Source organism: Leuciscus leuciscus (genome assembly GCF_965113295.1).
Source record: "Leuciscus leuciscus genome assembly, chromosome: 14".
In the NCBI taxonomy this organism is placed as follows: Eukaryota; Metazoa; Chordata; class Actinopteri; order Cypriniformes; family Leuciscidae; genus Leuciscus; species Leuciscus leuciscus.
The window spans coordinates 17,704,756-17,730,236 of record NC_138738.1 but is presented as its reverse complement, the minus strand read 5'-3'; the positions used below and the strand labels follow the sequence as shown (position 1 = coordinate 17,730,236).

Below are 25,481 nucleotides of genomic sequence, written 5' to 3'. Positions count from 1 at the left end.
AATAGGATCTTAGTTATTTAATGTTTTTTTGTTAGTTCTAAGTGAATTTGGATGTTCTGGTTAAATGCTGCTATTTTCATGTCTGTATCTGGCCAGAAACTGCTGGCCCCCATTCTTGTACAGTAGCTCTTGTGTTTGCTGTTTTTACTTGGGATTACATGAGAAGTGTGTCAACATTAACCATTCAGTAGTCCACTTTACTCCACAATCAATTGATTTTACCATTATGTGCTTTGTACAGAACGATCATTCCCATCTGTAAAGCTTTTTATCCAGATTTGACCAAATTTGCAACATGATTCTGTTAGATTTGTTGTTCTATATAGACAGTCTGCAAATGTAACGTTACACTTACCTTCATTACCCATGTTGTTTCTTGATGTTAATTACAGAAAGCCACAGGTGCTGCAGGGGGTGCCATACCAAGAAGAAGGAATGGAAAAGTATTTTTAGGTAAGTCTGTTTTGAAGTAAAAAAAAAAAAAAAAAAGTCCCAGACTCAAACTTCAATCTCAAATGAGAGAGCCTGAATAAGCCTTATTTTTATGTTTAGCAACCCCAGTCATTACTGGCTGGGGCTAAATTTATCTTATTTATTTGTATGTGCAGTTAGTAACCATTCTAAATCTAAAGTGCCACATGCTTGCCCTGGCCTAATCTTCTGCTATGGAGGGTTGGTTTTCAGTGGCCGGCTATGCCTGTCAGCTGCTGTGCCCTATCAATCCCCCAGGCTGACACACTTCTGCCATTGGAGGTGTGACGTAGCAGGTGGCGGACCTGCGGCCTCTTATTCTCATGCATCGCGTTAATGTAAACGTCTGTTTGAGGACGATATGTCAGAAAGGATGCCAGTCATTTTGTAAACCCACAATGCTTTGCCAAACATGTAATTTAGGCCACTCTGACTATTCTATTAAGGATAATGTCTAGCTTGTCACCAGTGGCTTGGAGCGCAAACTGATGCGATCAGGTGTTTTCTTTAGTCTGTCAGATGTCGTAGCCATGTCTAATGCAGACAACTATAAGTGTGACATTCATACTCAAATTAATTAAATAACTTTATTATTCTTTTTTAATGACCAAACTTGCAGTTTGTATGACCTCATTTATAATTGAAAGAATAGAAAGACAATTTGTTCTCCCTTTACAGGGCTATTTAAAGGGGTCCTATTATGTTTTTCCACTTTTTCCACTTTTTTGCTATTGTGTAATGTTGCTGTTTGCGCATAAACAAAGATCTGCAAGGTTACAAAGCTCAAAGTCCAAAGATATTTTATTTAACAGAATCCACTTTTCAAGAACTACAACGAACTGCTCGTTTGGACTACAACTCGATTTTCCCAGATCTTATGAAGTTACAATGTTACTCATTTAAATAATCTCACCCACGGAATACACAAAAAAGGGGGCAGAGTCCTGGTTGAGCTGCGCTATAGAAGATAAAGAGTGTTGCTGCTATGTCGAAGAGACGTTTTTTCCCACCCCGGTAGCAAAACCCCTTTGTTTGGCCTTCTTAAGGTGGACAAACTAAGTGCGCTGCACATTTTATGGAGAACAGCTTGTTTTCAGTTGCTTTTGTAAGCTCTCCTTTTGTAAGCTCTCGCTTTTGTAAGATGGTTCACCGTTCCTTATGAAAAATTAACCATAGTTTTGTTACCGATAACTGTTTGAATTAGATGAAGAGAATAAAATAAAAAAAACAAGCATGAAATCCATGCTTGTAAAGTCCGTGCATGAAATTCGTTCTGCACGATCCTCTTGTTCGTTAACATTGTCAGGGTCTGAATCAGGCTCGAAATGGTTTGAAATTGACGCCATCCTCAATATTTACGCTAGAGAAGAACTCGCAGTTATGGAGGGGTGGGACATTTCCCGATCACGTGCTAAGCACTGCCAATCACAGCACACTGGGCCAGCTAACCAATCACAGCACGTTTTGTATTTTGGAAGGAGGGGCTTTATCGAAACAGGACCTAGACGGCGTGTTCGAGAGAGGAGCTGTAATAATGTAAAATATGTGAAAAATAATGCGTTTTTTGAACAATCAAGCTTGAAAACATATTCTAGTACACCCCAAAAACAAAATCAAGACTTTGTAAAAGGGCATAATAGGACCCATTTAAGCAAACTACAAAAATCTATTTTAAAAGGTTGTTAAAAACCTCAAAAAGACATAATGAGAGTTGCAGCCTCTAAAATATAGACTTTCTAAATTCATATACATTTTAACCTTAAATCTTTATGTTAGGGGTTCAATCAAGGGAACTAAATAAAATGTTTAAACAAAAGACCGAAACACTCTTTTTTTAAGAAAAGGACAAGATAAACATGAAAAGAAAGCCATTTTGAGTGTGTACATTGTGTGGAGTTTCATCATGTGTTTATTAATTATTTTTTCTGGGACAGTGTTTTGGGAAAGTGCAGTCATCCCATCAGCTCTCGATTAAAAATAACTCTTTCTGCTTCTTTTCCTGAAGATTTAGAGCTTAACCGTGATTTTAATGGAGATGATTATGAGTACGAAGATGAAGCCAAGCTTGTCATATTTCCAGACCACTTTGAGATCCCTTTACCAAATATTGAGGAGTTGCCCGCACTGGTTAGTGAGTGTGTGATCATGCGTCCTGTATGCCCTGCATGCCAAAGGCCTGATCTGCAGTTTCAGTTTCAGTGCTTGCTTGTCAAACATCACATCATTACATTTTATTATGTCTACAGATGACCTTATACTTATACTCACTGTTCATCCTTCTCATTGTGTGCAGTGATGTCATGTGGTGTTGGCAACACGTGTTGCAGTAATATTAGTTTTAGTTATCCACTCTCACCTATTACGGATTATTTTGTTGTACACTAAAATCTGTTTAATTTAAATTTTAAAATAAGTTTATTTCTGATTAGATCCGAATTCTTTGTGGTTTAAAGCAGAATCATCAGCCATTCATGCCTGAATATACAGCATGTGTTGTGTTTTTATTGATATTTTTGAAATTATTAAGAGCAATATGGGTTTTTCTGGGGTATACACCGTTCAAAAGATTGGGGTTAGTATGATTTGTATTTTTCTTTAAAGAATACTTTTATTCAGTAAAGATGAAATGTTTTCAGATAAATGTTTTTTATTCATCAAAGAATCACAGTTTCCACAAAAATATAAAGCAGCACAACTGTTTTCAACATTATTAATAATTAGAAATGTTTCTTGAGCACCAAATCAGCATATTAGAATGAAGGAATACAGAACATTCAGTTTTGCCATGCAGGAATAAATACATGCTAAAATATATTAAAATAGAAAACATGTTCAGTATTAAATCACAGTTTTATTTTATTTATTTTTCTAATAAAATGAGCCTTTGTGAGCATTTGAAACGTATTTCGAAAAAACATTAAAACATCTTAACATCCCCAAATTCGACCAATCTCAAATATTTGAGGATTAACTGGTTGATGTAATATTCCATCAGTACACATGATGCGAGAAGGTTCATGGTGTTATGTTGTACTACTTTAGTTGTTCATACAATACATGAAGTAGCACACAAGTGAACACACATCTTTGAACTTGTAGACACTTGAAATTGCATGGTGTGCGTACTTACCTCTGCTTCCCTTATATTTATTACCTAAAAAATAGTTGCATTATTTGTCTTATCTGACCAGGATTCAGATTTGGTTTTAAATCTTTTTAAATCTATTTAGTCATAGTCTGCACCACTTTCCAGCTGGCTGTGGTTTCTTAAGCAGTCATTAAATGCAATATCATATTAAGCAATGGAACAGCTATAATATAATGTTCACATTCCCCTTTAACTTTCAGGTGACAATAGCCTGTGACGCCGTCCTCAATGCGCAATCTCCATACAAAAAGCAGGAGTCAGATTCATGGGAAGAGGAGATCCAAGTATCTAAACATGCCCGAAGTCTCAGACAGCAGGAGAATGGGGTTCGAATTCCTCCCAGGTTGGTCACATGGAAGCCCAGAGTCATAAGGACTAGCACTCTAGAGTCTGCTGATGCTTACTTCAGGTCACCCTTGAATCCGATATGTCTGCTTTCCCCTGCCAATAATATCAATAATATCAAAACAAGCTATTGATGTTTATATGTTTAGGATAACTATTAGTAACAGTGTGTCCTGAAAAATATAGTTTTTGTTTTATGTTGTAAGAAAATTTCAATTAGGATACTTTAGGATTGGTTCCAATGACAGAAATTCCAGTACTAATACTGTCATAATTCCCTGGGGAAGGGTTTTCAGTGGCCGATACTGATGCAGATATCTGGATAGGAGGGTGTCTGATGGCTAATATAATGTGGTATTTAAAAGTAATTATAGTAAATTAGCCAAATTGATTAAATTAACACTTGATTACCATATTTGTCTAAACTTTAAAACAAACGTTTAAATGTGCATTTACCATTCCCATGGTTGTTTTTAGATTTTAGAACAGATGCAAAAGGAACCAGCGTTATTTTAGTATTATTTATGTACTATTATAGTATTTATTAATATTTTGAAATAGCTTTTTCTATATTAATTTATATTTTTTTATATTTTAATTTCAGTTTAAGTTTTAGTAATTTTGATTTGTGTTTTTGTCAATTTTAGGTAAATTTATTTTTATTTAGCTTCAATTTATTTTTATTTAATCATTTTAGTAAAAGAAAATGAGAAATGTTGCCTTGGAAGTTTTTTTTTTATAGTTTTTTTTCCTTTCATCTAACATTTATATTTTGTTATATTTCAGATTTATTTCTCTTATCTCCCCCTTTTTTAAATAGTATTAGTATAAGTGTTAGTTTTAATTTTAGTATTAGAATAAGTTTTAGTTAACAATAACAACACTGAAGGGGAACTAACACTTTAACCATGTGGAAGATAATCTCAAAATGGCCAAATATCGGCAATTGATTGGTCTAGCCGATAAATTGATGTGTTGGAAATGGTCTCATAATCGGAAACTGTCTTGGTCTACACAAATAGATTACAAATAGTCAGTGGATTATAGAGTAGCATAGCCTCATCACTTTGAGGGCACCTGATTCACCTGGACTGAAATATGAGGAGTTCCTCTCCTGTTTGTGTCTTCAATATGCTTTATGTCCTATTAGTGGCTGGAAGTGCGCCAAGTGTGAAATGAGAGAGAACCTGTGGCTAAACCTGACGGATGGTTCTGTCCTCTGTGGGAAATGGTTCTTTGATGGGAGTGGAGGGAATGGACATGCCCTTGAGCACTACAAAGAAACCAACTTCCCCCTGGCAGTTAAACTCAACACAATCACCCCAGATGGAGCAGGCAAGTGTCTCTCCATGACAGGTTTTTAATGTGTCACACAGTCTTCCAGGAAATATGTTGGCCTGCATGTATAACACACAAAAATTGCAAGCTCAAACTTAATTTGGACAAAAAAACAAAACAGATAAACATTTTTGTTCATAGAAGGTTTTACAGATTGGTTCCATTCTCTCTTTTGTAGATGTTTATTCCTTCGACGAAGAAGAAGCAGTGGTTGATCCTCACATATCAGAACATTTGTTACACTTCGGAATAGATATGCTGCAAATGCAAAGGGTATGTTTTTATTTATTTATTTTATATAATTTTTTTTTAAATTCATACATTTCTCTATATTTTATCATGTAGTCAGTCATTCATTTATTATAAATATCTAATACTGATAATATTTTACAAATATTAATAATATTTTAAATTTTTCATGGTATTAATGCGTCTTTATACATGAAAATATATAGCTTCCTTTATATTGTAGGAAAGGAATCGTCATATTTGTGGGTCTGTGGCATCAAATAGGTTGAAAACCCCTGTTCTAAACAAAAGTTAATTACTTAAGCAAAGACAAGCAACACTGCCTTCTTCCAACTTCTCTATCCCTCTCAGACAGAGAATGGTCATCATACAGACAACCACGTGCAGCTGCGTGTGAGTGACTGGGAAGTGATTCAGGAGGCTGGTATAAAGCTAAAGCCCGTCTATGGCTCAGGATATACGGGCATCAAAAACCTGGGCAACAGCTGCTACCTGAGCACCACTATGCAAGTGCTTTTCAGTATTCCAGAGTTCCAGAGAGCGTGAGTACTCTAAAGACCTCAGTGGTCCAATGCATTCTACATACTCGTCTACATTCTCCTCCCATTGTCATCGGGTCTGTTTGAATGCTATCACACTTAGACGTGTCATTTCTGAGGAAACTTGTATTTAGACTCTAAGGGCCAGATTTACTAAACAGGGAAAATTAGCGTGAGAACACAATTCCAATAAAGCACCGATGAGAGTGGAAAGTTCTGCGCATGATCTACTGACGACGCAAATTAAAGAACACAGACGCAGCCGGATCATTTCCATAATGACCGAGTCAATCTACCAAGAGCAGCGCAAATTAGCGTTTGGTTTAAGACATGCTTGTTTGGGCAGTTAATAATGGCACCATATGAGTAAATTGACCAGCGCAAACCTTAGTAAATCACCTTGCGTGATTCACTTAAATACTCTCGTCCCATAAATTTTGCGTCTTAAAGGGAAACTCCTACAAATGCATATTCAGTAAGGTCAGCCGCAAAAATAACCCTGTCCAGTCCAGGCCTTTTTAGTACTAATTTTTCTCTGCGTGTCCTTAGTAAATCCTGACGGTAGTTTTTTAACACCAAAAGAGGATTTGCGCTGGAGCAAGCTGTTAGTAAATCTGTTAGTAATCTGTGCCGTCTTAAAGTTTGTTTGCTGTTTTTTCTTTTATATGATGATTTTGATTCAATGCCAGATTCATCTAGCCAGGTTCTTTACCCAGTTAATTAAATATGCAGGTGTAACAGTGAGAAATGATTTTGTATATTTTAGGTATGTTGGGAACCTACAGAGAATATTTGACTACTCGCCCCTTGATCCAAGCCAGGATTTCAACACACAGATGTAGGTGTTTTTGTCATTGAATGTTAATATCATGTAACATTTATCATGTTTTTTATTTCTGAAATTCAAATTACTTCTAATTATTGTATAAAATAATGCAATGCAATTTTATACATATCTTTACTGCTGGCGGCAGGTGCATTATTTTACATCTTTCCTGAAGTGTGTGTCATTTAGACATGGTATTTAAATTGGAATGTTTGTTTTCTTATTTTTCAAGGGCAAAACTTGGTCATGGACTTCTCTCAGGCCTGTACTCAAAACCTCCAATTAAATCAGAACTAATTGAACAGGTGATGAAAGAAGAATACAAGGTATTTGACTTGGTCTGTCTTGATGATATTCGCCTTGATTAGGTTTGCATAACTGTGCCAGTTGCAGTCCTTTGCCTGCCTCCTTACACAGCTACCTATTTGAGAATCAGGCAACCTTAAAGTACATTCATACTAACAATTATTTGCAGTGACCCGAGGTCATTCATTGGCAGTTTCAGGTGGCAAAAACAAAACAAAACAAAACCATACAACAAAGCTGAGCAGAGTTTACTTTTATGCAAATGAGTAGAAACACAATGCGGCATCTACCAATAATAGAACAGACATTGTGAATGTACCTTGGGTATGCTTGTACAGCTTGTTTAATTGTTTTTATTTTTGAGAGAAGCGACAATATCAGATATTAACTGTTTTATCCCAACAGTTATCAATATTCTTTAGCTAAATTATTGTTTTGGTTGCCCTCCTTTTTTGTGTGTTTTTGTCTTTTTCTAAATGACTAAATTGTAGTCATCTGAATTTCTACCAAATTGTAAATGTGCTTCCATAATAATATACCTCCTTTCTCGTTCTAAGTATAAAATATGCTAAATGAAACATACAAAAATGCTGCATGCTATTTCCCTAAAGTACAGCTTTGTGGCCTTTTAAAAGTGTTTAAGAATGTCTCCCTGTAAACAAGCTTTCTTAATAGGATTTCTGATGGCATTTTAAAGTGCATTTGGTGACCCTGAGCCTAGATGTGTCATGTTGTTTTCCTTTGTAGCAGCTGCAAAGAGGGATTTCACCTAAGATGTTCAAAGCGCTGGTCAGTAAAGGACATCCAGAGTTTTCCTCAAACCGGCAACAAGACGCTCACGAATTCTTCCTGCATTTAATTAACCTGGTGGAGGTACGAAAGTGTTTTTCTATCTTATGTGCTTCTTTTGTGGAAACGTAATATATTACCTTGATTATAATGACGTTGTGTCTTAAAAGGATAGTTCACCCAAAAATGTAAATTATAATCAGCCTCATGTAACCTATTTGACTTTCTTTAGCTCAAAGATGTTGATGAATTACTTACATTTTATGGAAAAAGAGCAGCTTGAACATTTTTCTAGACTAATCATTTTGTGTTCCATACAAGAAAGTATTTAGGTGAAATATATCTTTAAATCATTTATGTAAAAAATGATTTGAGAGAAACAAGGGTTTCTAGGGATTGGCCAAAATTTCCCCAGACGTGTTTGTAGGCGTTGAGTCTTGTCAGGAGGCTCTGGTTTCAGGAGACACATTGGACTGTACTCTCTACCCCTCTGCTGGCAGACACACACTTGAAGTGACTTTCTCAACTGAGTTAAAATTAGATACCCCTATCAGTTACACAGATAATGCTTCCTGTTAGCCATTGCCTTCTCTGACACTTTTCTGTGACTTAAAAAACAAACAACAGCAGGAGCCACGCTGTTAGACTTTTACAATGTGAGATATACTATGTAAGTCAACAAGAAACAGTTCCCAACTAATTTTACATCATACAATGTAACGTACTTATTATTTGAATGGATCATGCAAAATGGCTTCTATATGACAGGTGGTGGGAGGGGAGGGGTTGGAAAATATAAGTGCTTGTTGACATCAGCTGAAATGGAAAGTCAATTCGGAGGGTTAGCAAGTTATTAAGGAATATTCACACTGATAGCAATTTGTTGATGCAGAATGATGTTTTGATTTAAAATCTAAAATACAGTTATTATGTGGAATATTATTCAATTTTAAGGACATTCTATTTTAATGTATTTTAAAATGTAATTTATTCCTATGATGGTAAAGCTGTTTTTTTTTTTTTTTTTTTTTGCATCATTCATTTACTCCTGTCCTCAGTGTCACATGATCCTTCAGAAATCATTCTAATATGCTGATTGTTACAACTAATCAAGGCATAATCTTTGCTGACATTTTCTTTGGTCCTGACAGTGCTCGAAAACCAAGAGGGTCAAACTCATAAAACCAAGACAGAGCTATAGTTCCTTGAAATGTTTAGTGCTCAGAAATGTCAACTGGTTTATTTGTAGCTGCCCTCAGCTGTGCCTTGTATGAAATAGCATAAGGCCTGTGAACAGTGAGGGGACCTTACAGTGCATTTCTACCTCCTCAGCAGGTTTGTTGTCTGTTCACTGGTCTCTGGTATCTCAGACTTGATAGAGGAGGGCTCGTATATTTCTGTATGGCCTCAGAATAGCGAAACCTCTGAAGGATGACCTCGTTGATCTTAATTACGGACTAACTCTGTACTGTCCATAAAGATGCCTGAATTTAAATAGAAAGTTGATTTGTTTACCATTTGGTTTGAAGAACTATAAATCATATGATCATTATTGTGTTTTTAAGTCATTATTTTGCTTGGTAATGACAGATATTCCTGTCCATCTTTAAAAGTTCTCAGTGCTGCAACAGAACTTTTGGTCCCATTTTATAATAAGTCTCTCTAACTACTAAGTACTAACATTTGACTGAATAATTTGATACAATACACATATTGTGTACATTCATGTTTTTACATTGTACTTATACCTGATTGTAATGACAGCAGTAATTAATTTCAGTAATTAGCCTTAATCTATAATTACACTGTTGACCCTTCCCTTACTCCTTAACCAACCCTTAAACCTACACACACACCGCCAAACCTGTCCCTAACCTTACACGTATCCCACCTCAATTGCAGCAAAAGTTGCACCTAACATTTAAGTACATAGTACTTAGACCACCTAATATGAAGTGTGACCAAAATTTATTTTGCCTTAATGAACCTGAAAAGTAGACAGTAGATAGGAGAAAAGGCGAATGGGAACAGGCCAGATTCAAACCATGAGCACAACAAAAACTTTCTATAGGCTATATTATGTTTTGCCATTTTCAGAGGAACAATTCAGGCTCAGAGAACCCCAGCGATGTGTTTCGCTTCATAGTTGAGGAGCGAGTGCAGTGCTGTCAGACACAGAAGGTGCGGTACACACAGCGAGTGGACTACCTTATGCAGCTTCCTGCACCCCTGGAGGCTGCCAGCAACAGAGGTAACCTTCTACAACTGATTCTTTGAACATTGCTCCTGCACTACACAGTTTAAATGTTCAGTTATTACTTTAAAGAGCTATTTCTACCTGATCTGACTCTAAAAAAGGAATAAAACCTAATATAGTTATGTGATTAATTTATAATAAATTATAGTTTTTGTCTAGAATAAAAATGTATTTGTTTTTAAGTTTAATGTTGTTATGTGAATTCAATGTGCAGGTAGACATATTTGTGTTTTATTAGCATATGGTTTTGGTGTTGTACAGAAGAGCTAATAACATATGAGAGTAAGCGGATGGAAGCTGAGGAGAACATGCGGCCCCCTCCAGAGCCGGTGAGAGCCCGAATCCCCTTCACTGCCTGTCTGCAAGCCTTCACTGAGCCTGAGAATGTTCCAGACTTCTGGAGCTCTGCGCTGCAAGCCAAGTCAGCTGGAGTGAAGTAAGCAGGCCTCTGGTTTTAAGACCTCGAATGACTTGCAAAACATTCTGCACAATTTAGAAGAATATCATGGAATTTATATCGACAATGATTTTATACTGTATGCGTATATTTATATTTTATACTATATTATTTAATTATAATATACATTATTATTTTCTTTATTATTTTCTTAATTATATGTTATATGTAATCTCACACACACACACACACACACACACACACACACACACACACACACACACACACACACACACACACACACACACACACACACACACACACACACGGTATATATTTTCTTAATTATACAGTTTTATATATATATATATATATATATATATATATATATATATACTGTATATATTTTGTGGAATATGCAGTTTAGAAATGTTATTTAACCTTCGTGAAAGTTATGCTCTGTAAGACTGTATCTTTCTCTTTCCTCAGGACTTCTCGTTTCTCATCTTTCCCCGAGTACATGGTTGTACAGATAAAGAAGTTCACATTTGGTGTAGATTGGGTGCCCAAAAAGTTAGGTGTGTAAATTTAAGTGGTCTTGATTTGATTTTGTATTTTGATTTCACATTGTTGTAAAGTAACAGGTTGCTGGCCAAAGCATGTACAAAATGTTGGATCATTTCTTTTTTAATCCATCTAGCTCCTGTCAAAGCCGATTTATTAATGTCATGTTTTTGTTTGTCATCTGTGTCTGCCTATCACATGCTCTCTTGTGCAATTCAGACCATCACATGTCGTGCATGTCGTGCATGTTGAGCAATGCATCATGATTGCTTGCATCAAAAGACTATCAGTTTGCAAGGTGTTATGTTTGCTTAGCGGAGGCTTTTCCCTTGTCCAGTAGAGGGTACTGTAACACTGTTTTTCTACATGAGAAATTATGATCAGAGAAAGTTTGAGGTTCTGTGGTGGAGCAAAATGTTGTCAAGGTTTTTGGAAAGGAATAATGCCCAGAGTCTGTTTTGGGTATATCAACATACAGTACATATCTTTGTGTCATACAGTATATATATATATATATATGATTTCCTTCAAAGATCTTTTTTTTTATGTGCTACAGATATTTCCGTTGATGTACCTGATTTCCTGGACTTGAATCGCCTCCGGGCTACAGGGCTACAGGCAGGAGAAGAGGAACTGCCTGACCTTACACCTCCCATTGTCATTCCTGAAGACACCAGAGGTGAGAACCTTTACTTCCATTCAAAATGTCGGGGTCAGTAAGATATATATATTTTTATTATTTTCAGAAAGAAATTAATTTATTCAGCAAGGGTGCTTTAAATGGATCAAAAGTGACAGTAAAGACTTTAAAATTGTTACAAAAAGGTTGTATGTCAAATAAATGTTTTCTGTTAATCAAAGAATCCTGAAAAAATGTATATATAAAAAAAAGCAGCACAACTGTTTTCAGCACTGATAATATGTTTCTTGAGCATCAAATCAGCATATTAGAATGATTTCTGAAGGGTCATCTGACACTGAAGACTGGAGTAATGATGCTGAAAATTCAGCTTTCCCATCACAGGAATAAATTACATTTTAAAAGTTATTAAAATTGTAAATAAATATTTGTTTATTTGAAATATTTTGCAAATATTCGTTTTTTTACTGTACTTTGATTAAATAAATGCAGCCTTGGTAAGCATAAGATACTTCTTTCTTGGGGATATTTTGGGGATATTTAATTTAATTTTATCAATCAATAAATTCCTCTTGAAACAAACTTTGTTGTATTATTTTAATTTAATACTGTGAAGCTGCTTTGATACAATCTGTATTGTGAAAAGCGCTATACAAATATACTTGACTTGACTTTACTTCTTTCAGTGTGTGTGTGTGTGTGTGTGTGTGTGTGTGTGTGTGTGTGTGTGTGTGTGTGTGTGTGTGTGTGTGTGTGTGTGTGTGTGTGTGTGTGTGTGTGTGTCTGTGTGTCTGTGTGTGTGTATATATTGTATATACATTTTATGCAGTGTAATCAAAACAGCCTGCTTTAAATTGCACAATTGCATATTATTCCTTATACTCTGTACTAACTACATCTTGTTTTCGCATTCAGACATTTCAACAAACAACTCTTTGGAATGTAAGTACCACTTCGATTGTAAAAGTGCAAAAATGTATTCCATACATTTATAATTGTACACATGCACTACGAAATTACTTATTCGATAAACAATATTAAAAGTTTTAATAAACTTTAATTGACTTTAAATATAATTTGTATATCTATTGTTATTTGTGGAATGTTGATTTGAAGCAACTATTTTCTTTACCTGTTCCTCAGCTCCAGAAATAGACGAATCATCCGTGATGCAACTGGCAGAGATGGGTTTCCCTCTGGAAGCCTGTCGGAAAGCAGTGTACTACACTGGGAATATGGGAGCAGAGATGGCCTTTAACTGGATAATAGCGCACATGGAAGAGCCAGGTAGGACCTCGTATCTTGTCTGAACCGACACATTTTGAACAAAGGCATATCCTTTGTGTCCTCTGCCAATTACAAATAAAAGCATTACTTAAAATAATAATAATAATAATAATATATATATATATATATTTAATTAATTTATTAATTTATATTAATTTATATTTTAAATATTACATAAATAATATGTAAAACAACAAAATGTTCCATATACAAATAATAAATTATGTACATTCGTTATGGCCTAAAACTTGCAGCTGAGACAGTATTAAAAGTATGAGATCTTATTTGTTCTGTGGCTCTGGTCACATAGTCTAGTAATCAAGGGAAAAACACTCATGTGTCTGCCATTTTAGCTTCATTGACTAAAAGGTTGTAGATATTTTGTTGGAACTGAAGTGTGAGAAAAAGTCTAATTGAGCAGAAGACCGAATCACCTAATGTAATTGTGCTGCACCGAAAGGAACATATTCATATTTGCATATGAATCACCCCATGTTTTTCAGATGTATTTCAAAGAAAAAAAACATTGTCTTATATTCGGAACAATATGGTATGTCTAACCCCAAATCCTGAAAAGTTGGGAAAATACAATAAATTCAAGAATCTGTGATTTGTTAATTCTCTTTAACTTTTATTTAACTGACAAAAGTATAAAGAAAATATTTTCAAGGTTTTCACTGACCAACTTATTTAAACAGATTTTGATTTTGATGGCTGCAACACACAAAAAAGTTGGGGCAGAGGCATGTTTACTTTTAATTATACTTTTTAAATGTTTGGGAATTGAGAATACTAATTTTTGAAAGTTTTGCAAGTGGAATTTTAGCCCAAACTTGCCTAATACAAGTCAGCTGCTCAACGCTCTGTGGTTATCGTTGTCGTCTTCTCCTTTTCATGATGGGCCATACATTTTCAACAAGAGACAGATCTGGCGATCTGGACTGCAGGCAGTCAAGCACATATGTCTCTGTACAATCCCAATATACGCCTCCACATCAATGGCACCTTCACACCCATGCTGTTTGTACTGATGCATCCCCATACCATGACAGATGTTTGCTTTTGCACCTGTTGCTGATGAAAGTCCGGATGGTCCTTTTCATCTTTGGGACTCAAAACTCAATGTCCGTTTTCCCCCAAAACAAGCTGAAACGTGGACTCATCCGACCACATCACACATTTTCACAGTGTTTTGGATCATCTGAGATAAGCTTGGGCCCAGAGAACTCAGCGCCATTTCTGTATTGAACAGATGTATATCTTTCTCCCTGCGTAACAGAGATTCAAGCTGCATTTCTTGATGCAGCGGCAGACTTTAAGTGACAACGGTTTTCCAAAGTACTCCCCAAAGTAGTCCATGATGTGGCTATATTTAACACAGCAGCATGATGGTTTCTCATGCAATGCCATCTGAGGGCTCGTAGGTCACGCACATTCAACAGAGGTCTCCTGCCTTGCCCTACACGGACTGAGATTTCTCTGGATTCCCTGAATCTTTTCACAATATTATGTATAGCAGTTGGTTAAAGACCAATATTTTTTGTTGCAATCTTGCATTGAGAATTTTTTTGGGACAATTCTCTCATGAAATTTGGCACAAAGGGGTGAGCCATGAATGACCCAGTCTTGAGTCTTGAATGAGTCTTTGGTGGATGCTCCTTTTATACTCACACAATAATCTCACCTATTACCAGTTCACCTTAGCCTGGGAAAACCCAGACAACTTCTGGCAAATTTAGATTTGCTCTGCAAGTAGTCTGGCAAAGAGCTCATTCAAGCCCATTTCTAATCCTTCGAAATCGCGGCACCAATCAGAAACGTTGGGGCGGGCTTTACACGATGACGATCGCTCTGATTGGTTTTAGGTCTATCCAATTGTGCCCAGAGGCATTGAGCGACGTCCGTTGGTGAAGCGCATCAACTTTTAAATGCATTATTATATTCAAATTGCAAACACATGAGGACAGTCTCCATGAAAGACCCACTGGCAGATGAGCGTGCTACTACATTTCTCTCCGAAACGGTAGGAAATTAAATGAGATTTAATAGAGGATTTTAACTGTGACAAGATGATTGACAGGGCAGTTTACGTGACAGGATGCACGCGACAGATCCGTCCGATAAAGATGACGAAGTAGTATGTCCCAAAGCTTGCCTACTTTTTTGCTACACATTCAAAAGTAAATACATTTTCTTCACAAAAAGAGTACATACTTTTATGGCGTAGTGTAACTTAGGCGAATTGGGACGCAGCATATGGCTTTACACGATGAGGATCGCTCTGATTGGTTTTAGGTCTATCCAACTGCGCCCAGAGGCATTTGAGCGACATCCGTTGGTGACGCCCCTTTGGAAATGAGTTATTAATGAAGCTTTGCCAGACCATAACTCAGTTACTACTGAGAATGGTCTGGTTTTAACCAGGCTAAGTTCACCTGCCAATTGTGGACTGTTTCAAAACAGTTTAACTGGGATATTCTGTAGTCTTTTCACTTTTATTTTGCCTCTGTCCCAACTTTTTTGGAGTGTATAGCAGCTATCAAAATCAAAATTTGTTTATATTTACAAAATACAATTAATTTAGCCAGTGAAAACATTGACTTTTTTTTATACTTTTGTCAGTTAAATAAAGGTTAAAGAGAATGAACAAATCAGAGATGATTGATTTGATCACATTTTATAAAATGTCCCAACTTTTCTGGATTTGGGGTTGTTTGAAATGAATATATAGTTCATTGCATTTTATTTGCTTTTTTTTTCTTTCAGAACAGACTTGTGATAATATACATACAGTTTCCCTAAAGGAAAAAATGTAATTGCCGTCTATGCTGCATTAAAGATAATTAAGCTGCAGAAGTCTGGTGCGCTTTGTGAAGCTCATTATCTGGGTTCCAGCCACAGGGGAATATTTCATGTTTAGAGCATGCCACTTAGCTGGGCTCTAAGATAAATACATGTGACGTAAAGAGTTGCGTACTTTTATCGATGGGGAAATGTTCATGCCAAATGAATGAATCCAAATACAATTTATATCTAAGTTGCTTTATTTGAAGTAGATTTACACAAGAAGTTTACACAAGGTTGTACTTCAAGTCTCTTGCTAGGAACCCTTGTTTATCATGGCGCTTCTGGCTAGTAAACAGAGTCCTCACACTTCAGCGTCACCTGCAAACTGGGAATTCTGTTCTCCTCACTTTCCTGCCCTAGTTAAGCAGCCACCTGAGATCACAAACAGACTCAGACATACACACCAGTGGAGTCTCTAGTGGTCCAAACCCCATTAGCTTCACATCTCCTGGACTTGTGTGGCGTACTTCTCCACCGCTACAGCTGGGCCTGTTTCTATATAGTCACCGCTGACAGGGGTTATTAATATAGTGTGTGTTATAAACAGCTTCATACACAGATTTTTTTAGTCTTACATAAATTCGTCAGTACTGTGGAGGTGATATAAGGCTAGTCTAAAGAAAACAGAAATCCTAACTTTAATTTTTTTATATTAAAAAGTCAATTTTAGTCTTTCTATAATTATTATACAGACAATTCATAAAGTCTTTCTATAATTATAATACAGACATACCAATTCATACCTTTTATTATATCACTTGTTTGCCTTGACTAATTCAAAAAGTGTGTATAATATGTAGTGTGTGACTGTTTATAGTCAAAAACATTTAAAAAACAAGCTTTTGAAGTTATTTAAAGCTTTTTGAGTAATTTAAAATTAATAAGTTCCCCCAATATCACAGTTTTACTGTTTATATATAGCATATATACAGTAAAGCTGTAATATTGTGAAGAATTATTCCAATTTAAAAGAAATGTGTTTTATTTTCAAATGTAATTTATTTCTGTGATGGCAAAACTGAATTTTTAGCAGTCATTACTCCAGACTTCCGCGTCACATGATGCTTCACAAATCATTCTAATATGAAACATTTTTCTCAAGAAACATTGCAAATAATAATAATTAGTCAAGGCAAAAATATGATTATAAAATAGAAAACTTGCATTTCTCCTTGGTTTAGAGATCTGCATAGTACAATAACTTAGTTTTAACTAAAATTGTATCATTCATATTTCATTAATAGTAAATATTTAATTAATATGTGATAGGAAATTAAATTTATGTTAAATTTGTATCCTTATTTAATCCATAATTTCCTCTTTTTTTTATTATGTTCAGCAGACAGCAGTTTTTATAAAAGCATTAAGGAACTGGAGGTTGTGATTATATATGGCTAAAGTCCATTGTTAGGCATGGCACACAGTAGTACCTTTAACTAGGTCTTTAGCAGGTCAGTTTGTAGATGTTAGAGGTCAAACATGGTGCTGTCATACAGTTTGTTTGTGTGTGTCTGAGTACAGCATTTGATCTCGAACATTAAAGGATTAGTTGCAGACTACAGGGAATGGATTACATGGCTCGTATTCATTTGAATTTCCGGTTTATCTGTGTAATCTCAACAGGGCAGCGACTGTGATATTTTCATCCTCTGCATATTTGGTGAATAAATCAGCACTCTAGACTGAATCTGAAGTTCTTCTTGAGATACTTTGGATGTATAGAACTACATAATGTACTTGGTGTTACATCTACTATCTGTGTTGTCTGTGTTCTGATATTTTAAATGTAGTATTATGTGTGGTATAATACTTGGTTTACACTTCATTGTAAGGTGGCCTTGTTACAGTGTAATTATATATTTAAGTCCTGAGTAATAATAATTAACAACATGCACTTACTATAGGGTCAGAGTTAGGGTTTGGTTTTGGGTTAGTTGCATATCATTTACTGTTATTACTATAGTAAGTACATGTAACATGTGTAACAAGAACACTGTAAAACAAAGTGTTACCAAGACTCTTATATCTCTTGTGAAACTTACTTACTGTAGATTTTGCTGAGCCTCTGGCAATTCCCGCTTACATGGAACCAGACCTGCTCAGCCCTAGCCTCCCTACTACCAGTGCACTGGACAACCAGCCTCCAGAAGAGAGCATCTCCATCCTCACCTCCATGGGCTTCCCCAGACATCACACAATCAAGGCTCTCAAAGCCACAGTGAGTGTCCTGTCTCATTTGCCTCATGGGCAGTGGCCCCGAAAAAGAATTTGGACACCTAAGCCACACTTAAATATAATGTATGTCATTACCTTATGATAAAGTACACCTGTGGTTACTCTGCTAGAACACCTGTGTGAACTTTACACATTCATATAGTAAAAATTATTTTGAGACCAGCTGGTTAAAAGTAATTTCAGAAATGGGTCGAGGTAGTTTTGATAGAAGTTCATACATATACGTTTCCAAAATTGTCCATGTACTTTTTGGGGCCACTGTATGAAGGATGTTACTGATTTGAACTGTTACTAGCTGCAAATTTTCAGACTTGATTCTTTGGCAGGAATATAATTATAATACTCTGTCATGTTACACAGACGCAACATGTTTTGGCATGTCAGAATCCGTTTTGTCACTCGTCGCTCTTCGAATAAGCATGTGAGATTGGAGTAGACATCAACTCTTCTGTTGAACTACTTGGCTAACCTTCACAACCTTCTCATGTACTGTATGTTTGAAAGTTTATTTTTTAAGGAAATGTGATTTGTATTGACTTTCTTCAGAGATCATGCTGTTATTTAGTAAAAAATTAGCTTGGTAACTAAATGAGTATATATACAGGATAATTCAGTTTTGGGTCAGTCATTTTTATTTTTATTTTTCAGATTTAATGTTTAAACATTATTCCTTCACAGCAGGACCTACTTCTTCTTGACAACCTTATCTTTGTCTTTGTGTTTGCGACAATGTGGTGGTGTTTGTCATGTCTGTGCTTGTATGTCTGTTTAAAAATAGCTTCTCAAGCAGCCAATAATAGCTCGGTAACAAGTGGACATCTTCAACCTACGTCGTTCACATTTGTCCAGGAAAAGATGAGGGCGTCAGGCCACATTTACTTTCAGTGCTGGCATTTGCAGTGAATCACGGCACTATTTCAGATTAGTGCCTATGCCTTAATGAGTCTTTTGACCACGCTAGAATGACCTCAGTTAAATCAAGGACTTTCGTCTGGTCTAAGCAATTTAAAAATGGCTCTTTGCCTAAGGATATAATTTTGATGTTCAGTGTTTTCTTGTGAAATTAAAGCTTGCCATGTTTTTGTCCAGTTAAGATGTTAGTCTGTGTTTTACGAGCTCCTTTACTCAAGTGATGAAAGTATTTGTCTTTTAGCCTGAAGGCAGTGGTACGGTATCATGATGTGTCTTCTACTTCTTGTCTGACTATAGAACAACAACTTGGAGCGAGCTCTTGACTGGATATTCACACACCCAGACTGTGAGGAGGAAAGTGAGGCTATGTCAGACACAGCAGACACCGAGCCGAACGATAACAGCTTCTCAAACGCCAATGCTCACAGCGAATCCTCGCTGTCTCCAGATCAGGACCTGTCCAGCCCCCGCGTCAGAGACGGACCTGGGCGTAAGTGCTCACCGAATATTGAATTCAACAAACAGAGGGTCAACGCATACTAAGGATTATACACATTGTTGGTTAGATATTTCATTGCTGATGTTTTTTTTTTGTTTTTTGTTTTTTTCTCAAAGGTTACGAACTGTTTGCCTTCATCAGTCACATGGGAACATCCACAATGTCTGGTCATTATGTGTGTCATATCAAAAAAGAGGGCAGGTATGCTGATTATAATGTTATTTATTTACACCTTTTGATTTTGTGGATGTCAAGACTGATTGTAACATCCACCTGTCAACAACAAACAATGATGTACAGTTGTAATTGAAATTATTCAAGCCCCATTGCAAATCAGGTTTATTGGGAAAATTTACAGACTTTCAGCAGTTTACAATGAACAAATCAAACAAAAGTCATTGAAATAGCTCAACACAACAAATGTGGTTTCCCCAAATTCAACAGAAAACAACTTTTAATGACTAAGACTACTGTTTCAAAATTATTCAACCCCCTGAATAGGATCCCTCACTACAAATCTGCGAAACAGGTGTTGTCTCAAGCACACCTGATGCAACTAAACAAAGGGCTTCATTAGTTAGAGCTAGAACACATGACATACCTGAACTGGCTAGGTTTGAATATAAAATTAAAATAATAAATGTAAAATAAAAATGATCAAATTGAATTGTTTGGGAAAACATTGTTTACATTTATAAATTGTAAATAATTTATAAATCTTAAAATGATTTAAAAAAAAAAGGTAAACATTTGAATTATGAAAAAAATTAAGAATGAGTATTAATGTTAAAAACATAAAACTTTACAAGAAATTTTCATTTGTTAACATTAGATAACTAAATTAGTTAGCATGAACTAACAAAGAAAAATACTTCTACAGCATTTTTTAAGTTAGGGATAATGTACATCCAGCCAGTGGTTCTCTCAAAATAACCTCATCACCCTGTCGGGGGTTATTTTGAGAGAACCACCGGCTGGATGTACATTATCCCTTACTTAATGTTCATTTCGACATTTACTAAAACATTATTAAAATCAAAAGTTGTATTTGTTAACATTAGTTAAATCACTGTGAACTAACATGAGCAAACAATGAACAAATATATTTTTTGTAACATTAATAAAGATTAATAAATGCTTTGTGTGTGTGTGCGTGTATAACTGAATATATATAACTGAAACTCAGATTTTTTTTTCTTTTCTTCACTTTTCTAGATGGCTGATTTACAATGACCACAAAGTATGTTTGTCAGAGAGACCCCCTAAAGACTTGGGCTACATGTACTTTTACCGGCGCCTGTCAAGCTGCTAGATCTGGACCTTCACAACCTTATGCACAGCCATTTGGCCAGAGAGATGTGTGGGGCACCACTGACACTGCTGGAAACTAGGGAAACATTTACATCAGTGAGACGGAGAGAGAACCTCTCAGCCCCTGCCAAGACCCACACAGACACTAATACCACAGCAACGGTCGAGCAGGGAAACAAATGTGTGTTGTCTGTCTGAGTTTTGTTTATTTGTCCGTCTTGTGTCTGCTTTAAAGGTACGGTGGGATGCGTGCAATTTTAAGTATGCAGATTATTTTCCTAATATATTCTCAAATTATGTTACATTTCTCATTGAATACTTTAAGCTCCTGTGCCAGTATTTTCAAGACGTACTTCTTTTGAAAACAACATGTGCCTGCATTTACAAATGTTATTACTGCCATTTCAGAATCTCAGAATGTACTCACTGCAGTTCAATTTCATGTTATTTGGGTTACCTAGTTGTTAAACAACAATAAAAAGCCTGTCAGAGTAGATTTCAAATAGAGATCATGTTTAGTGGATTTTGATGAAACTGCAATCGATCTGTAACATAATGTTATTTCACAAAAAACGAATGTTTTTGACTCATGCCAATAGAGGGGAAAAAAGGTTTTAAAGGCAAGTTTATTGAAATACTGGACTATGTTCCTTGTTTGATAGGGTCTTAATTTGCTGATAGATATGTGCTAGATATATATTCTAGCATTTGGATTGATCCATATATGTGGCACCATTGACTGATTTTTTTTAATGGAATCCATATTTTAGGTTTATTCTCCCCAACAGCAAAGGTTTGTCAAGTTTCCATACCTTCAGGCAGAGGTAAACTTATATATATTAATATAAGAACATTGAGCCTCATTTATTGGCATGGCTTTAAGAATATAAGTTTGTACAATATTATTACATTCAACTTTAGATCCATGATAGCTTTCTGAAAGCATCTTGCAAAGTACGTCTTGCAAAATTTTACGTATGAAAGCCTTTCAGTCAGTCTGATATCTGACCAGAAAATGCACCAATATCACATATTCATGAAAAGTTCAAAGTGCTTTACTTTGATCATATCTTAGTAGTTTAAAGACTGGAATGCATTTGAAGTCGTTCTGTTTAATTTATTTCCAGTCTCAAAGAATGTAATACTATTTTTATCCCGTACTTAAGCAATATGTGATGTCATACTGTATAGAACAGAATTATATGCAGTGTTATTCATAGAATGATCTCAGATACATGTATGTATTTGTGCTCAATGTTACCAAATCTTAAGCTCTCAAGCTTTATGACATATCTGACAAACCTGGCTCCGCCGCCATCTCCTTTAACCGATTTCAAACCTTGGACATTTCATTTATTTGCTGAAGAAGTATGTCATTCCTAAACAAAACCAGAATGCATTCTCAGCAAGTGTTCTTTAAGTTTCGGCGTAAGCCTCTGTCTGAAGGTGAGCACTGAATTAAAGTTTAATATTCATTGTTTTGATCTCGCTCAAGCTGAGGTGGGGCCTGTTCATCTCAATTTATTTCAACTGGATGTTGCACAGTCAGTTGTAGATTGTACCGTCGTGTTTCTTTCTATTGTGCACTACCTGTTATGTTGGGAGGTCCGTGTCTTTGTCCGTTTACCTCGTGTTGTGCATGTCTTTCTTTGGTGTATCCATCTGAGGTTCTCTCACTCTTTCTCTCCTTCTCTTTCCTACTTTGAATGAATATTCATACCCAGTTCCTCCTACTTCTCTTTCGCTCTCTTTTCTTCCTGTTCTCTTTTCTATCTTTATATTGGGTTTGAAAGTGGATGTTTTACCCCACCTTTCTCAAACATGCCTTGATTTTTTCTTCTTCTTCTTCTTCAGAATGTGCACTAAAACTCAGAGATTAGTCAGTTGACATTTTGCAATATATTATTGATTTTTAGCGGGTTCTGTTTTTCATGGAACTGAAGGTTAAGTGGTACGTTTTTATTGTTGAACTTTTTTTCTTTCTTTTTTTTTTTTGCAAAAAATGTGTGCCAATTCTCTAGTTACTATACAAACTTGCCCACTTGTTTGTTATAAGTTTTTTTTATGGGTTTTCTGATCCATATATTGTTTAGAAACACACAGTCATGGCAAATGTGGGAATCCTCATTCAAATATCTGTTCAAACATACTCGATGTTTGGATTGTTCAATAAAATCCACAATTGTTTATCTGTACCATTTTCATATTTGGCAATGGCAGTATGGAGACAGGAGATTTCATCCATGGAACCATTTGTTTTTGAGTCCCTTAACAAAATAACAGAAAAATGCTCTCATGGCAATAACCAGGCATACATAATCTATTACAATATTTTATTTTAAAAGATAACTTTTGTGTATGCATCTATCTTTTAAATATTGGGCCAGAGTTATTAAAGCCTTTGGCAAACATTCAGAAAGTTTGCATGTACAAATTCAGAAACACAGCTCTGAACAATGCATAATGTATTTGAGCCTAAAATTATAAAATTAAATAACCTAATTCTAAAGGCTTTAGTAAATCTGGCTATTGCAATAGTAATATAAGTGACTATAAAGTAAATATTATTGAGATTTTACCAACTGCATTGCAAAAACTGCTTGTTATTTCTAGATATTTTACGGTTAATATTCCGTATTCTTCAGATCAATATATATATATATATCACACAAAATTGTGTGATTACACTGATAAATAAGTCATAGAAATGAAGGGTATAGATTAAAATAGGCATGTCAAGTTCATGCATATAAAGAAATCTACAGCATTCAAAAATAAGTATATTCGGCATGCGATCATACATCAGGAGTATTTCTGGAACATGAATTCATCTAGACAATCACACCTGAGATTGTACAAAGTTCTAGAAAAGAGGAGGTTTGGCCTCAGGCATGAGAGAATCTACAGTATCTACTGTAACATTCGGCTACAAAGCACAAGTCTGTTCTAACTGTATCAATGAGCATATACAGGACTTTTCAAATAGTTTTGGATACAGAATAATGAAATAAATACAGAGTGCAGTAAATAAATAAATATAATAACAATAACACTTGATAATGGGTGCTTGAATGGCTTTGCATGCTTTTTCATATATATTTTTTAATAAATATATTCTTACACTTTGTGTGGGGATCATTTAAATATATGATGCTACAAATAAGCTTATCTGGATCAGGGAGACTTTTTTATAAGAAACAAAATATCAAATGAAATAGACCACCGACTACCAGACCTTCTACCTACCAGTTTACACCTTAAAACAACAAAAAGTGGCAAAGCATGTAAAGCTTTCTGGTACTTGTAGACTTTTCGTCTGCTTCGAAGGAAAAAAAATATCTATAGGTTTTGCATAGCATTTTAAAATCATTCACCTATGTACTGACTTTTCTTGAAGCGCAAATGCAACATTAAGCACTTGCGTGTTCACACTGATGAGCAAAATGGCAAGTCATGCAAGCTGGAGATCAACCGCAATAATTTATATGAGTAACAACGTCAGTATTAGGGTATAAAACTGTGAACAATCACAAATTGTTTGGCTTAGATATTGGGCAGCTTTCTTCAAAAACACAGACACTTGTTTTCCTGACAAATCCAGGCTGATAATTGTGGCAAGAGGGGCAGTGTATCAGAATTCCCTGCATCGAATTTTGTAAAAAATAATGCTATGTCCAAGAACACTTCAAGATGTGGTATGTTCCACAAAAAGACCTTGATGGAACATAGACTTCTCTTCATTTATATCAAGAGGTCAGTTTATGGCAAGGAATGGCTTTTATCTGATATCATACCGATAACATTAATTATTTATTTTACATGCACGATAAGTAAGGCTTTTTAATCTGGTCTGCAAGCTCCAGGAAATAAAGGGGATGATGCAGCAGAGATCAGGTGAGGAGTGTCCAGGGTTAAGTCCAAATCAATAATAACCCCACCATCTCAAATAAAGAGTGAATTTGAACCAATACATTAAGTCTACGGAGTACAGTACATGTCTAATCAAGTCATTGATGTGAAGTCAATATTCTTCTTGCACATTAATAGTCTGCGTTCCTCTGATCAATTGTGGAATTATCAAGTTGTCCTCCGATTCCCATTGTTACATTGCAGGTCAAGCTGATATTTTCTCTAAGGCATACTAGTACAATCTTCTCCAGGCATTGTGCTCTTTAGGATAATCGTAAACTGATGTGCAATTTGCAAACCTATTAAAATGGTAACATCCAGCCATCAGTTGTCATGAATGTAAAGGTGCTCTGCGAGAGTTCTTTTCATAAAGTACTTTGGATATTGCCATGTTTAAAGGGTATTCTCGCTCACATATCCAGCTTAAAAGCTCTCATGAGTAAGTCCAGGTCTCCTATGTTAGCAGCTTGAAAAAGCTCCGGCTGGTCCAGCATGGACAGTGCTATCCGCAGGGCCGCCCAGATGTTTCCAGACATAACCTGGTGCGAAAGCTGCCGACTCCTGCTCTTCCTCTGCTGACCAAGAGCTGTCAGGAAATTACTGGCTGCCTCC

At 35.8% G+C, this 25,481-nt stretch overlaps 2 protein-coding genes across 5 annotated transcripts in view; one reads left to right on the top strand and one right to left on the bottom strand.

The window, feature by feature from the left end:
* Nucleotides 1-23,155, top strand: part of usp13 (ubiquitin specific peptidase 13) — a 26,543-nt gene extending 3,388 nt beyond the window's left edge. The window contains exons 3-21 of the mRNA XM_082189523.1: nt 393-453; nt 2,477-2,598; nt 3,820-3,962; nt 5,115-5,299; nt 5,481-5,575; nt 5,903-6,093; nt 6,857-6,928; nt 7,149-7,242; nt 7,970-8,095; nt 10,109-10,262; nt 10,530-10,704; nt 11,155-11,243; nt 11,786-11,908; nt 12,785-12,811; nt 13,013-13,156; nt 18,055-18,221; nt 19,448-19,640; nt 19,766-19,850; nt 20,865-23,155. Coding sequence (XP_082045649.1) covers nt 393-453; nt 2,477-2,598; nt 3,820-3,962; nt 5,115-5,299; nt 5,481-5,575; nt 5,903-6,093; nt 6,857-6,928; nt 7,149-7,242; nt 7,970-8,095; nt 10,109-10,262; nt 10,530-10,704; nt 11,155-11,243; nt 11,786-11,908; nt 12,785-12,811; nt 13,013-13,156; nt 18,055-18,221; nt 19,448-19,640; nt 19,766-19,850; nt 20,865-20,961 — 2,343 coding nt within the window. The 3' untranslated portion in view covers nt 20,962-23,155. The remainder of the gene's footprint in view (nt 1-392; nt 454-2,476; nt 2,599-3,819; nt 3,963-5,114; nt 5,300-5,480; nt 5,576-5,902; nt 6,094-6,856; nt 6,929-7,148; nt 7,243-7,969; nt 8,096-10,108; nt 10,263-10,529; nt 10,705-11,154; nt 11,244-11,785; nt 11,909-12,784; nt 12,812-13,012; nt 13,157-18,054; nt 18,222-19,447; nt 19,641-19,765; nt 19,851-20,864) is intronic.
* Nucleotides 22,624-25,481, bottom strand: part of pex5la (peroxisomal biogenesis factor 5-like a) — a 98,384-nt gene continuing 95,526 nt past the window's right edge. For all 4 annotated transcript variants that reach the window (XM_082189525.1, XM_082189527.1, XM_082189526.1 and 1 more), the window contains one exon: nt 22,624-25,481. In XM_082189525.1, coding sequence (XP_082045651.1) covers nt 25,280-25,481 — 202 coding nt within the window. In that variant the 3' untranslated portion in view covers nt 22,624-25,279.